Here is a 14,670-nt window from a genome sequence, read left to right as displayed (position 1 = left end):
CCAAGATGACATTTTTCAAAAGTGTAGGGTTGAACCCAACACACTGTCCAGATCTAAAATATGTCCTTAAAACAATGTTTATCAACTATTTTCTAACTGTGGCCCCTTCCTCTTTTGATCCTCTGTCCTAACAGTTGGCTCCTTAGTCTTGTGCTATCAGACCCTAGATAGGTAATTTTTAACTTGTGGCCCTCTTGGTGTATTCTGGAGATTCACATGGAGCTATATACCCATTAAAAATGCTGTTTTAAAACATTCTTTTCCAAACTTAGTAAAACAGGATTTAATGACTGAACTTGTGACTTGGATGAGAAAATTATGAAAATATTTTCATTTTCTAAATCAATTGGTCACTACCGGCACATTAAATACAAATAATTAAGTCCCCATCTTTCAGCTACTCACAAAAGAGTAAGAGGGAAAATATATAAATATTATAGTTATAAAATATGGTAGGAAATGGAAACAGTGTGCTGCAAAATCTGATATGGTTGAGAGGCTTCAGTAAATCATATTCAATATAATTTGTGTAAATATAGATTCTTGAAATATAAAATATAATTATAGTTTGCACTGGGTCATATTATTGTTAAATACTGAGACATGTGCATTCAGAAATCTTGTTTAAATTATTACCTAAACATATATTTAGTATAATCTACTTAGTCTTAAATTTATTCTCATGCTTTCTTAGTTTATTGTGGAGGCATCAAATGGCAGTTCTCCGGGGACCAGGACAACTTCGGGCAGTACTTGAGGGTCCAGTTAGTTTTAGGAATAGAACCAAGACTTCACATGCAAAAGGCATGTCCCTTACCGCTTGAGCCATATCCCTGCATGCCCCACCCCCCATATATTTATTTTTATTTTCTGTTTTTTGGATCACACACCTAGCAAATCTCAGGGGAATACTCCTGCCTCTGCACTCAGGAGTCACTCCTGACAGTGCTCAGGGGGTCATCTATGATGCCAGGGATAGAACCTTGGTCAGCCATGTGCAGGGTAAGCACCCTACAAGCTGTACTATCTCTCCAGCCCCGTATTTTCACTTTAGAGAAATGAATACAACTTGGAAATTCTTAGTTATCAGTGTGATAGTATTATTTTGAGTACTAATGGAAGTTTTGAGAGTGGCCTTTATTTGAGCCCCCTCTCCCTTCTCTCTCTCTCTCTCTTCTCTCTCTCTCTCTCTCTCTCTCTCTCTCTCTCTCTTTCCAGAAAGAAAATGACTTTTCTATACTTTAAAATAAAGCTCAATGGAAGTGTTATATACTCAAATTTTCTTTTAAACCACTTTTTAAATTTTAGGACTACTTTTTTAAACGTTGCTTTGTGCTATGCTCAAGTCTTTTAGATATTTTTTTCCCTTTTAGGAACCTCCCAGGAGGTTCTCAGGAGGCCCAGAGGCCCCACAGGTATTTCTCTTAACCAACCAGGCTGGCAGTTCTATGCAAGGCCCCCAGGGTGCAATGCTCTTGGGACCCTGTGATGCTGAGGATAAAGGGGCCCCACCCAGGAGATACACTAGTGATGCTCCAGGGTCCTCAGAGCCTCACCTGTGATGCCTGGGGGACCTTGTGCTTCTGATAATCTAACTGAAATTGTATGCATGCTAGGCATGCACCCTAACTGCTGCACTCTCCCCATCCTGGTTGTTTTTGTTTCTTTGTTTTGGGGTTGGGTGGCATGAAACTGAGGGCCTCATACATTCCAGGACTGAGTTCTATTACTGAACCACCTCCCTGATCCTAATAGATCATTTTTAGGAGCCCTTCATAATCAAGAGCCTTCCTTCGGATCTTCTGGAATCTTAGATGTTCTTGTATTTTTTTTATTGAATCACCATGAGATACAGAGTTACAAAGCTGTTCATGGTTGGATTTTAGTCATACAGTGTCCCAGCACTGATCCCTCTAACGGTGTGTATTTCCCACCAACAATGTCCCCAGTTTTCCCTCCTGCCACACTCCCTGAGCCTGTCTCTATGGCTTGTATATTTTGGATAGTCCCCACCTTTTTTCTTTTGCAGGTAGCCTCTACTCTTTTCATCAGCATAGACTGGGATATTGCATTTAAAGCTTGTCTTTGACACCATCCCTTAAATTAATTGACCTTAGTCTTGAACATGGTTACATAAAATAATATATTTAGTATTCATGCCTAATCCATAAACACTCACACTGCAAACTCAGGTGTTATGACTAGTGACTTAATCAGGTAAACACTTTAGAAATGTATCACCCCCTTATGAGAGCATTTCCACAACTGTTGAAGAGCTTGTTGCTATAACCCAAATCAGAAGTGGTCTAAAGATTTCTTTAGAATGTATAAAATGACTGTCAAAGACTTACCAGGCTTATCATCAACTGCTTTTTTTTCTTACCCCATTTGCTCTTCTTGGATCAGTTTTTCTCACCATTTGATTTTTTTTTTCTCATTTTGGTACCTATATAGCTCCTGTTCTATGGAAAGATCTCAGGGCCGGAATATTGTGGGCATACTGGTTGTTGACTGTACTAACTGACCCCAGTTTATCTGACCCTAAAACTCAAGGGTTGGAAGAACTTCAGATGGAAGTTGAGTAACAGATATTCATATTATAGAACTTTAGAATATGAAAAGCAGAGTTCTAGCACAGGTGCCATCAGGGAGAGACTCCATGCTCTTTTGGATGGTCACGTGACATTTTTCAAAGACTCCACTTGCTTATCTTTGAAAAGGGAATATTATATCCTTAAGGAAAATCTTATGACCATTAAGAGAATAGATACTGGATCAGAGAGCAATAACAGCTGATAGAACATTATATTGCCAACCTTGATCTTACCCAATAAGATCTGCTGAGCACCACTAGTTTTTCCTGGGCATAGGGCCAGAAATAGGCCTAAGGTGCTTAGGTGTAACCTAAGGTACCTCCCCCCCAAAATATTTCAAGAGGTGTTAGGCTGTTTTCCTAAAACCTAAACGCTACTATAAACCAATTTCACCTCAAAGAAATAGAAAAGGTAACTGAATTATAAAATAGAAATAGAGGAAAGTAATTATATTGACTTTATGCTCCAAAGCTACACTCAAGAAAGAAGACTACCTTGATATCAAGAAAAAGAATACTTTGCCCTGAACTTTGGTATTACCAACACCAACCAACTCTGAGATTTTGAGCAAAGCTTTCTTCCTTTTGGGGCATCAGCTCTAAAGGCCCTGGGTATACTTTGTTTCACTGTCACTCTGTTATTAGTATGGCAAGTAACAAAACTGAAGGGACAGTATTTGTGCTCAAAATGAAGTACCCTTAAAGAATTTTGTTATGTGCAAATTTACAATTAAATCCAAAGTGAGAATGAAAGGGCATTGGTTAACACATCTTTCCTGCTAAGGGCTAGGCTACAATAGCAGCTATGTTAATTACACTAACTGCTGTTATTTGCTGGTTAGGAAGCAATAGAAGTTTATCCTTTTCTGTGGTAGCAGTGCAGTAGTTTATCTAATAAACTTGGCATTAAACCATACATCTTTCATAGAAAGATAACTACGTAATAGTAAGTTTGGGCATTCAGGAGTTTTCCCTAAACACCTATGTATATACATAAATTATTTAATTGCTATATGTATTTGCCACAGATATTTAAACACATATCACATGAACTCATTATGCTTATTGAATCACGTATGTTTTCATTTACTGAATTTTTTACTGAGAAAAGCTTCTTAAAAATTGGTATTATCGGGCTAGTGCAATAGTACAGCAGGTAGGGTGTTTAACCTTGCATGTGGCTGACCTGAATTCAGTCCCTGGAATCCACATGGTTCCCCAAGCCTACCAGGAGTGGTCTCTGAGCCAGAGTAAGACGTAAATCCTCAGCACATCCAGGTGTGACCCCAAAACAAAAAAAATAATAGCATGAGAATCCATATGGAGTAGAAATATGTGCTCTTGCCATTATTGTCCAAAGTTGTTATTTAAGAAGGTATGCAAACATAATACAGAAAAACTTTTTATTAATCTGAGAAACTTCCTGATCAAAAAGAAATGGGGTAAATGTTACCTTTTTTGCAGTGACAGTGACAGAACCCAGGGCCTGATACTTATGAAGCATGTATTCTACTATTGAGCAATCTCTTCATTCCTAAGGCTGTCTTTTAAAATTCATCTATAGAACCAGAGGGGTCATCCATGGGCTGAATGCATGCTTTCCATACAGGAGGCCCAGACTTGATTCACAGTGCCACGTGGTCCTGCAAACACTGCCAAAAGCAATCCCTGAGCACATAGCCAGGAAGAACCCTTAAGTACCATTGGTTTTGACCCCAAAAGCTAAAATAGAAGAAAAAATAGGATAAAAATCGTTGCTATATTCACTTAAAACTTTTTTATTGAATCACCATGAGATACAGTTACAAAGCTTTTATATTTGAGTTTCAGTCATACAGTGATCAAACACCCATCCCTCCACCAGCGTACATTTTCCACCACCAATGTACCCAGTATGCCACCCCCCACCCAACCCTCCCTCTGCCTCTATGGCAGACAATTTCCCTCATACTCTCTCTACTTTTGAGCATTGTGGTTTGCAATTCTTGACTTTTGCATGATAAATATTTATTACTCTTCTTAACTTCTTCTACCTTTTTCATCAAATTTCTCTTGAAACTTGTTTTTTCTAATACCTGTTATCCTTTTTATTACAGAGACAATTAAAGGCAGATGCTAAAAAGGCTATTGGAAGGCTTCAGCTGCGTACCCTGAAACAAGGAGACAAGGTGCAATTATGATTTTCTTAAAATACTACTTGGTTTAAAGAAACACACCAAGCTGTTGTTAAAACTGTTCTCCCAAAGTTTGCTTTTTATTGAAATTTATAAATCTTACTGACAGTTTTATATGTGTTGTGCAGAATATAGGCTGAATAATGACCACCACCACCACCCTACAAGAAAGATAATAATGTCCTAATCCCTGGAATGTTGCCTTATATGGCACAAAAGGACTTTGCAGATGTCATTAAGGTTCTTGAGGAGGGGAGATTGTCCTATATTATACAGGGAGGAAGAAAAGGAATATTTCACTACAGCAAGTGAAAAGATGTGGCCATGGAAGCAAGATGTTGGGGTGATATAAAGTACTAAATCCAAGGAATGTGCACAGCCTTTAGAAGTTGGAAAAGTTAAGGGATTCTCTCCTAAGTCTCTAGGATGAATTCGGTACTACTAACAACTTGATTTTTAGACTTGTTGTCTAGAAAAATAAGAGAATAAATTAGTTATTTTAAGCCACTAAATGATGGTGGTTTGTTAGAACTGCAATAGGAAACCAAGAAGTCTTTTACTACAGTTTTGATTAGGATCATTCATTTTCAGATTCAGGATGGTTGAAAACTACCATCGATATGGAACATCAGAATGCTACAGAACATATTTAAATACAAATGTAAAGTCTAGTAGTACCCAAACCTTTAAATATTGAGATATAACTCTTATACATACGAGATCTGTGTGTCAAAAAAATCTGTAAAACACCAGGGAAAGGAAGAAATTTTAAAAACAGAAATAAACGTGGCGCTATACCCTGTTCAGGTTCACGGAACATCAGAATGCTACAGACCATATTGAAATACAAATGTAAATTCTAGTAGCGCCCAAAACTTTAAATATTGAGGTGTAACTCTTATACATACAAGATTTGTGTGCTAAAATCTGCAAAACACCAGTGAAAGGAAGAAATTTTAAAAACAGAAATAAATGTGGCACTATACCCTGACCAGGTTCATGTGTCAGAAGACTCACTGCTGTAAGGAGTTGCACTTTTCCCCTGATGAATCTCTGGACTCAGGGAAGTTTTAAAGAAATTCCTATTAGAATCTTCTAGGATTGACAGGTTGATGTTAAGAGTATAAGGAAAAGCAAAGGAACTGAAATAACTAGAACAATTTTGATGAAAAACACATTTGGGTATCTCACATTACCTGATTTGAAGGATTATTTTTAAAATTTCAACAAAGAAGCAAAGGCAATTCAATGACAAAACGATAGCTAGTGGTTAGTTCTCTATTTGCAATGATTGACTATCCATAATAAAAAAAAAACCTCAAAACTTTATACCCTCTGTAAAAATTAATTCAAAATCGATCAAAGACCTAAATATGAAACATGAAACTATGAAACTTTTAGAAGAAAATTTTAGAGGAAAATACGGTCATATCTTGGGTTAGACAAAAGTTACTCAGAAAGTAAACCAAAATCAAGTTTCCTAAAGGGAAATTTTTTTTTACTTCAAGAATTATCAAAGAATAAATTCTTAAAACTAACATTGTATGGTGCACGGCAGAGCCTGGCAACCTCCCTGTGGTGTATTCGATATGCCAAAAACAGTAACAATACAGGTCACATTCCCCTGACCCTGAAACTGCCTGCAATATATCAGCATTGGGAAAGACGAGTAAAGAGAGGCTGCTAAAATTTCAGGGCTGGAAGGAATGGAGACATTACTGGCGCCTGCTCGAGTAAATCGATGAGCAACAGGATAACAGTGATACAGTGAACATTGTATGGTCGTAAATTTCATTAAATTTAAGCACAATAAGTACACATATTGACTCATTATAGATTATCTGTGAGATCAGTATAATATTGCATATACTTTAATAATTCTAAAAGGACAAACCATAAACTGGGAGAAAACATTTGTAAATCACATATCTAATAAATGACTATACCCAGAATATGTAGGAACTCTAAAAGTTGTGCATTGAGGAGCTAACCTAGCGAAAAATGGGAACAGCAGATATTTTACCGGAGAAAGTTAATTGATGGCACAAAAAGCATATGTAATATGCTCAGTGTTCTTCACAACTAGGAAAGTGCTTACTAAAACCATAAAGACATACTGTATTTCATTTGTTAGAAAGGCAACATGGGTGAATATCAAATGCACAATATTAAGTGAAAAAATCATACCCAATACTCTAGTAAACAGTTACAGGCCCCATGGGCTGAGTTCTTCCTCCATCTCAGGTACAATTATTGTGTTAGTCTTCTCGCTTTCACCCTGTGAATCTTAAGCTGGAGATTCCTTTTCACTAACCTGTATCCTTGTCACTGAGATCCTGCACCACATTCAAGGCATGCCTGGTCCAAGGTCCCATCCTGAAAAAGATTCTGAAGGTCCATAAGTATCTCATTAACAAGACCTGCCAGGATATCAGCTTCAGTGTTGTGAACTTGCAGAGCTTGGACTTGTCCCATCCCATCTTGGTGCAGCTTTTTCTACCCTACCCAGGGATTTGACATGTTCCACTGTGACAGCAACCTAGCCCAGGGTGTGCATTTCTGTAACATGTCCAAAATACTAAAATATGTTGGCATTGAAGACATCATTTCATAAAGGGCTGAAGGTAATGCTGATACCTTGGCACTAGAGTTCAAAGCTCTAAATCAAGAAAAAAATCTGAATATGAATTAAAGTTAATGGATTTAGATGAACAGGTTGGAATTCTGGAACTTGAGGACAGTTATGTAGTAGAAATTCATTCTGCTGAGCTTACACACATATAATGAGATCTCAGTCATATTGAAGATGTTCTGGGGTCCAGCAACTCATGGTCCCCTGAGCACCAAATATGATTCCTTGAGTACCACCAGGAGTGATCCCTGAGGACAGAGGCAGAAGTAAGCTCAGAGCACTGGCTGGTGTGGCCCCAAAGCCAACAAAAAGGAAAGGAAGCCATATTGTAGATGCTGTGATAATTTTTTGTGCAAATGATGAAGTGAATTTTTATGCAAATAGAGAACCTGGAAATGGAAGACACAAGCAGGTAATATCATTAAAGAGGAGAAAACTGTTACAGTAGAGAGTAATGAGCCACTTCAGCTAACTATTGCACTAAGGTGCTTGAATCTCTTTATAAAAGCCACTGCACTCTTTCCTGTATAGCAGTATGTCTGCAGGTGTACCCCTGGCTGTAGAATATAAAATCATCAATATGAGACATTCAGAATTTTATTTGGCACCCAAAATAGAGGATGAAGAAAGAACTTAAGCATTCTTAAAATTCAAGAAAATAAAGGTCTTTGACAACAGCTTCTGAGATGCCAGAATTTGCTTACTAGTGTCTCTTCCATCACTAAATTGTACTCTAAGGATATAAATAGAATTTTCTATAAATAATCTATTTTCCTCTGTTCTCTACAACTTGAAGAATAAAGTCCAAAGTCAAATCTAGTCTCATTCACTTAGAAATAATTTTTGCCTTATGCAAAAGTACTCATTATTATATAAAAGATTTTATACTCTTAAGTAAATTTTTTTAGGAGTTACTTGAACTACAAAAAGAAAAATAGGAGGCATGCCCAATAGTCGATACTGGCTTAAATTGTGGGTCACAACCACATATGACGCTCTAGTAACTTATTGGGGTGGAGAAGTAGGGGCTGCAAAACTTTTGCTACAGTAAAAGGTTTCTGCATATACAGTGTCTGAAAATTAATTAAACAACTCCACATCTCCTTAATATCTGCTCCCTGCCACACACAGCCAGGTATATTGATTTCAGTCTCTTAGCTAACAACTGTGAGGCACTTTCTGACAACACTAAGGCCTTTAGGAACAGGGTGCAGATCCCTCTCCCTTCCAGCAAGGTGTTACCATCTCCACAATTTAAAAAGAGAGATATCTATCTCAAATATGAGATAAAAAGAAACATAGTACGGGAACAACAAATGGTTGAGTTTATCTGAACTGAAGATTTGTATTTGTAGAACTGAGCCTACATGGGTAGAGGGTGTGTTCCTGGGACACTGATGGAGGGAGGCAGGCTCTCTGATGGTGGGTGTTGTCTTGGAATGTTGTATCCATGAAAAGTATGAGTAACAAAGTTTTTAAATCCCCATGCCTAAGTAAAAATGGTATAAAATTAATTAAAAATCAAATATGTAATGAATTAGAAATGGTTCTGGAAGTACTCACCCATGTTGAATTTCTCTGGTGAAATGAATTGTGAGTGGAAAAAGTTTAATAAGCCCTGAAATATATAATGGATGTTTTCATTAATAGAATGTTCTGGAAAAATTCAAACTGTAGGGTCTAAAAATGTATCTAGTGGTTTCCAGAGAGTAAGAGGAAGAATTCACAACAAAGGGGTGCTGAGGAATTTAGGGCAGCAATAGAAATCTTCATGGTGGAGAGAGACTTAAATGGCTGCATGTTTCCAAAACTGTATAAAAAGTGAAATTTAGATTTACCATAAACATTTTAATGGGAAAAGCTACCTATAGAATTTATACAAATGGAATTATGTGAATTCTCAAATGAGAAAAGACAATTTAAATCGGGCTAAATTCTTCTCTTTGTGCTCTTCCCCTCTTAGTTGATTTTATTCATTTACCTTAAGTCTAAATAATTTTCTTTTCAAATTTTAATTACAGTGTGATCAACTCTAGTTGCTATATCTTATATCATATCCTCATGCCATATTCATCTTCTAAATGAAATTCTATACTCTATCAACCTCACCCTAATTTTTTAGTCCCCAGAAACAACCTTTTTTACTATTTCTATGAGTTTGTCCTTTAAAGAGATTTCAATTAAGTTTAAATAAATTTAAATTATTTTTTCAATGTAGTCATTTCAAAATATGATGCTTCTTCTAAAGAAATTTAAGTTCACGCTTATTTCCATCTTGCTCTGCATTTTTACATATTTTCCATAGTCAACAGAGTAACAAATATTATTTGTTCATAGGAAATTGGCCCTGATGGAGATAGCTGTGCTGTGTGCATTGAACTGTATAAGCCAAATGACTTAGTGCGCATTTTAACCTGCAAGTAAGTTTGATTTTCTTTTGCACCAATAAAAATTGCTCATTTACCAAAAAAGTGATTGTAGTGGGAAATAACTACTTTGAATATTTCCAAACTGATGGAAAGAAAGTATTTATATGAGTAGCTTGGAATGTAGCTCTTGTGATAGAGCAAGCATTGCATGTCTTGCCTGTGTTAAGTTCTAGGTTTAACCCTTAATACCTTATGCAGTGCAGCAGTTCTTTAATAAGTATTTATTTCTACTTTTTACTTTATTGGAGAGTACTTTATTTTCTATTATTGAAATTGTTATAGGATTAACATATAAGATTTCCACAATCTGGTGCAGTTTGGAACTAAGTTATTTAAATTCATTCTAAAAATTCTATTGGAGGGCAGAGAGCTAGTACATGGGGCAAGGCACTTGCTTTGCATGCAGCCAACTGAGGATGGTTTCATCCTCAGCATCACAAATCGTTCCTCCTCCAGCACTGACAGGGGTGATACATGAATTTAGAGCCAGTAGTAAGCCACACGCATCACTAGATGTGGCCCCAAGCCCCAGCTCTCTAAAAGGATGCCATTGAGATAATGAAAGTCCCCCCACATACCCTGCTAAATGGTGGTAGGTGCTTTCCTTCCATGCAGTCAAACTGAATTCAATTTCTACAGTCACATATAATCCCCCAAGCCCTGCCAGGATTGATCCCTAAGCACAGGAGTAAACCCTGAGTACAGCTGGATGACATCAAAAAAAATAAAAATCAGCATATGCATACCTATTGTGATATCTTTCTTCCTGGGTGTTTTATTTTTCCTCTATTGAAAGTCACATTTCAGGAGAGGGGCATATCCAGAAGTATTCAGGTCCATCCCTGGCTCTGTCATCAGAGGTCATGTCTGATGAAGTTTGGGGTTACCGTATGTGGTACCAAGGATTCAAATCAGGTTCATAACTGGAGCCACATGCTAGGCAAGGGCCTTTAGTTTCTGGACTATATTTCCAATCCTAAAAGTCAATTTTGAACACTCATTATTCAGCTGGTGGGGCCCTGGAGTCATTCTATCCCTTGGCCTAGATGTGGACTGGATGATTTGGTACTTGGTACAGTGATGTGGTGCTGCACAGACCTAGCAGTGCTGGATCGCCAGGGCCACATCAATGCTGATGCTTCACACCTACCAGCACTGCACCCACTGAATTTGGTGGTCGTGATCACACTCAGTTCCTTCCATCCCAAGCATGCACTCCAGCCCATTGAATGACCTCAGCTACCCTGAAAAACTCATTCATTTAGTCAGTACTGATGTTCTAAGAATGCATCACATTGGGGCTGTCTGGAGAGGGTTTAGCCACACTGGGCAGTGTCCAGGGGCTACTTCTGACTCTGTGGCCAGAAATGATTTCTTACAATTCTTGGTGGACCATATGAAGTGCTGGAGATTTAACTAGGATCGGCTGCAGGCACAGTTAGTACCTTGACCCCTGCACAATCTCTCCGACCCTTCAGAATGCATCGCATTTCTGAAGTTTCAGCACGATGTTAATATTCAGTGCAATATTGTACTATATTATTGAAAATTATTGGCTAACCATACCACCATTTTATATGTAATTATAGGTCTTTGAGATTTTAAATACTGAACTAAGTGTTAGATCTGGGAATATATTAGCTATTTTTTACAAAAGTAATGAGTATTGAAAACATCTTTTGAAGCCAGAGTAATGAGGCTTTATATATATATATAGTATTATATATTATATATTTGTGTATATACAATATTCTATAATATCATAATGGAGAAGTGTGGTGCCACTCCCTGAAGTACTCAGCACTTACCCCTGGCTTTGTGCTCAGGGCTCACTCCTTACAGAGCACTGTGAACCGTGCATAATGCAGGAGATTGAACTAGGGTCAGCCTCATGCAGGCAAGCACTTTATCCTGTCCCCAGCTTTATACTATCTTTTCAGTCTGCTTTTTGTATTTTAAAAAATCGTGTTATAAAATTTTCAATGTTCTTTCTGTGAGTCCTCTCCAGTGTTAATATTGCCATAGCTTGTTTAAAGGAGGCATCTGATAGATAACTTAAGCAAAATTACAGAGTGACCTGTTAGTGTATTGGGAAAATTGTTGCACTTCCATAACTGATAACTGAATTATGTGGATTTTTCCCTTTTATTAGCCATATATTCCATAAGACGTGTGTTGACCCATGGCTGCTGGAACACAGGACTTGCCCCATGTGCAAATGTGACATTCTCAAAGCTTTGGGAATTGAGGTGAGCATTGCTAAGAGTTTATAGATGGGAAATTAATCAGTGTATTATTTATGTAACTGGATCGGAACATAATATCCTTAGTTTTTTTTAGACATGTAATGGGTTAAGCATATAGTGACATTGGCATAGTATAGTGATAGGTGCCATGGTGAACCACCTACATTTTCCTTCTTCCTCCTTCTCTTCAAATGTACTTTTTCTTTCAAGTGATTGCCAGTAATCTACCAAATGGACTTTGATATCCCTATATTTTACTTTCCTACTTTTGCATAGCAACCAAACTGTTAGTTGAATGAGTATAGTTTGAGCAAGTATGATAAATCCAAATTCAGAATTATATTTGGTTAAATGAATACCTACTTGCTACCTCACAGTACACACAGAAAGTTTATCTCATCAAAATCTCCCAGATTTGAGGAGATATATAGATTGCAGAAATTCTCAGTTCTCTTGGGGATGGCAAGAAATTTTTTGAATGACTTCATTATTCTAGACACTTTTTATAAAGTGCTAGGATCACCCAGAGAAATATGTCAGATGTCAAAATTTTCTGCCTCTAGGACCTTCCATCTCATTAATGGATCTAGTTATTTGATCTGCCCTCTTTGGGACCAGCAAGACATTTTGTTCTCATCAAAAGGGATTTTATATAGGTTCAAATGGTTAAGAGAGATAGTACATGAGAAGGGTGCTTGTCTTGCACAAAGTTGACCTGGGTTTGATATCTGGCATGATGGTTCACTGAGGCATCCAGGAGTAATCCCTGAGAGCAGATCCTGAGCACAGCTGGTTATGGTCCAAAAATAAAAACAATAAATAAACAGGGAGTAGGAGTTGTAGTGCAAGAAACTTGCCTTGCACATGACAGGCCAATATTCAATACTTGGCACCTCATATGGTCCCCTGAGCCTACCTGGAGTGATACCTGGATACAGAGGCAGGAGTAGCCTTGAGCACATCTGGATGTGGCCCAAACTTCTCCCCCAGCCCACCAAAATAAACCAGTTAAATATTGCTCTAATAAGTTACCTATAAAGTAATTATGTAATGCTATTTCAAGAAAAGCACGTACTCTGAGAATTTTTTATTTTGTTCAAATCTTTTCCATAGGTGGATGTTGAGGATGGATCAGTGTCTCTGCAGGTCCCTGTGTCCAATGAAGCATCCAACAGTGCCTCTCCTCATGAGGAGGATAATCGCAGTGAGACTGCATCATCTGGATATGCTTCAGTTCAAGGGACAGATGAACCACCTGTGGAGGAACATGTGCAGTTAACAAGTAAGCACCAAGCTGGGAGTCAATGAGTGCTCAGCAACTGTTCCATTGTGGATTATGTACTCTACAGGATAGTTGTGATTTTAGCATGTCTTCCATTCATCCATTAACACATTCAAGTTTATTTTCCATGAACAATGATGCAATAAGAATGCACCTCTACTTCAATTTAACAAACATTTATTTAAGTATACCTGAAACATGAAAGGCATCAGGAAGGCATTATTGTCAGAAGAAAAAGGTTTATTGGAAAACTTCTCTAGAATGCATTTACTATCTGCTTCCTGACATATGGAGCCTAAATAGATGATTTAAACCTTTGAAGATGTTGTAGTTCACAGAATAACAAAAATTTCAGATAAAGGTTTCTTAGAAATAACAATATATAATTCAGTTTCTAAATGCTTGGTTTATACAAAACTTCTCCCTACCCCATATTTTGCACGATCAGAAACTATATTTAAGGATTGTATTTGCTGCCACCTGTTGATTATATGCCATGAATGAACAAACCACAAAAACTAAAATTGAATATTATTCAGAATCCATGCAAACCACGAATGCATGATGTTAATGTCATACTAGTCAAGAAATTTTAGGAAATATTGTCACTTCTTTTCTTAGAACCCCCCCACCAGACTTTTAATGTTGAACTTTTCCATATTTTTAGTGCACTGTGGTAGAAGGATATTAGCACTTTCTTGATGGGTTTAGTGTGGTGTTAACATTGTGATTAACACTCTTTTTATCTAATTTTACCTCAGTTAGGAAAATATAATTAAAATTTTGAACGATTTTTCTCAACTCTCATTTTGGCATAAAATCAGAAGATCTTATTGTTAAAATAACTCTAGGAAGTTTCTGTTTCCTGTGTCATAAGCCTTTGTTCTTTGTAGACTTATCAGTGTAGTAGATCACATTTTTGGAGACATTGAGAGGAATACTGCTATTATGAAGGCAGATATCTTGTATTTCTTGCATTTTCATTGTGGAAATTCCCTAGATTATAACAGAATCTTACGACACCTAAGAATATGTGGGCTGTTCTTCCTATCACAGTGCCATTATCTATTTGCTCCAAGTCAATTTTGTTCTCATAACTTTGCTAACAAAAATTCAGTGAAGATAAAGGAAAGCATGATTAAGTGTAATGCAAGGGTTGTTTAAAAATTGTTCCGACCAACTTTTATGGTGTTCTTTTGTTCTTGTGTGGGAAGGTGATAAGCTAAACAGTTTTTGCAGAGCAATTGAGAAGCACATGACATGATACATATTTTACTTCCTGTATTCTCTCTCTGGATAAACAGTAATACTCAT

At 37.2% G+C, this 14,670-nt stretch overlaps 1 protein-coding gene across 2 annotated transcripts in view; it reads left to right on the top strand.

Annotated features, from left to right (window-relative positions):
- RNF128 (ring finger protein 128) overlaps positions 1 to 14,670 on the top strand; it is a 148,803-nt gene that overhangs the window by 123,350 nt on the left and 10,783 nt on the right. For both annotated transcript variants that reach the window (XM_056125666.1, XM_056125665.1), the window contains exons 3-6: positions 4,690 to 4,761; positions 9,737 to 9,819; positions 11,981 to 12,077; positions 13,188 to 13,356. In XM_056125666.1, coding sequence (XP_055981641.1) covers positions 4,690 to 4,761; positions 9,737 to 9,819; positions 11,981 to 12,077; positions 13,188 to 13,356 — 421 coding nt within the window. The remainder of the gene's footprint in view (positions 1 to 4,689; positions 4,762 to 9,736; positions 9,820 to 11,980; positions 12,078 to 13,187; positions 13,357 to 14,670) is intronic.

The sequence above is a fragment of the Sorex fumeus genome, unplaced genomic scaffold, assembly GCF_029834395.1.
Source record: "Sorex fumeus unplaced genomic scaffold, SorFum_2.1 ptg000058l, whole genome shotgun sequence".
Lineage (NCBI taxonomy): Eukaryota > Metazoa > Chordata > Mammalia > Eulipotyphla > Soricidae > Sorex > Sorex fumeus.
This window is presented reverse-complemented; position numbering and strand designations above follow the sequence as displayed.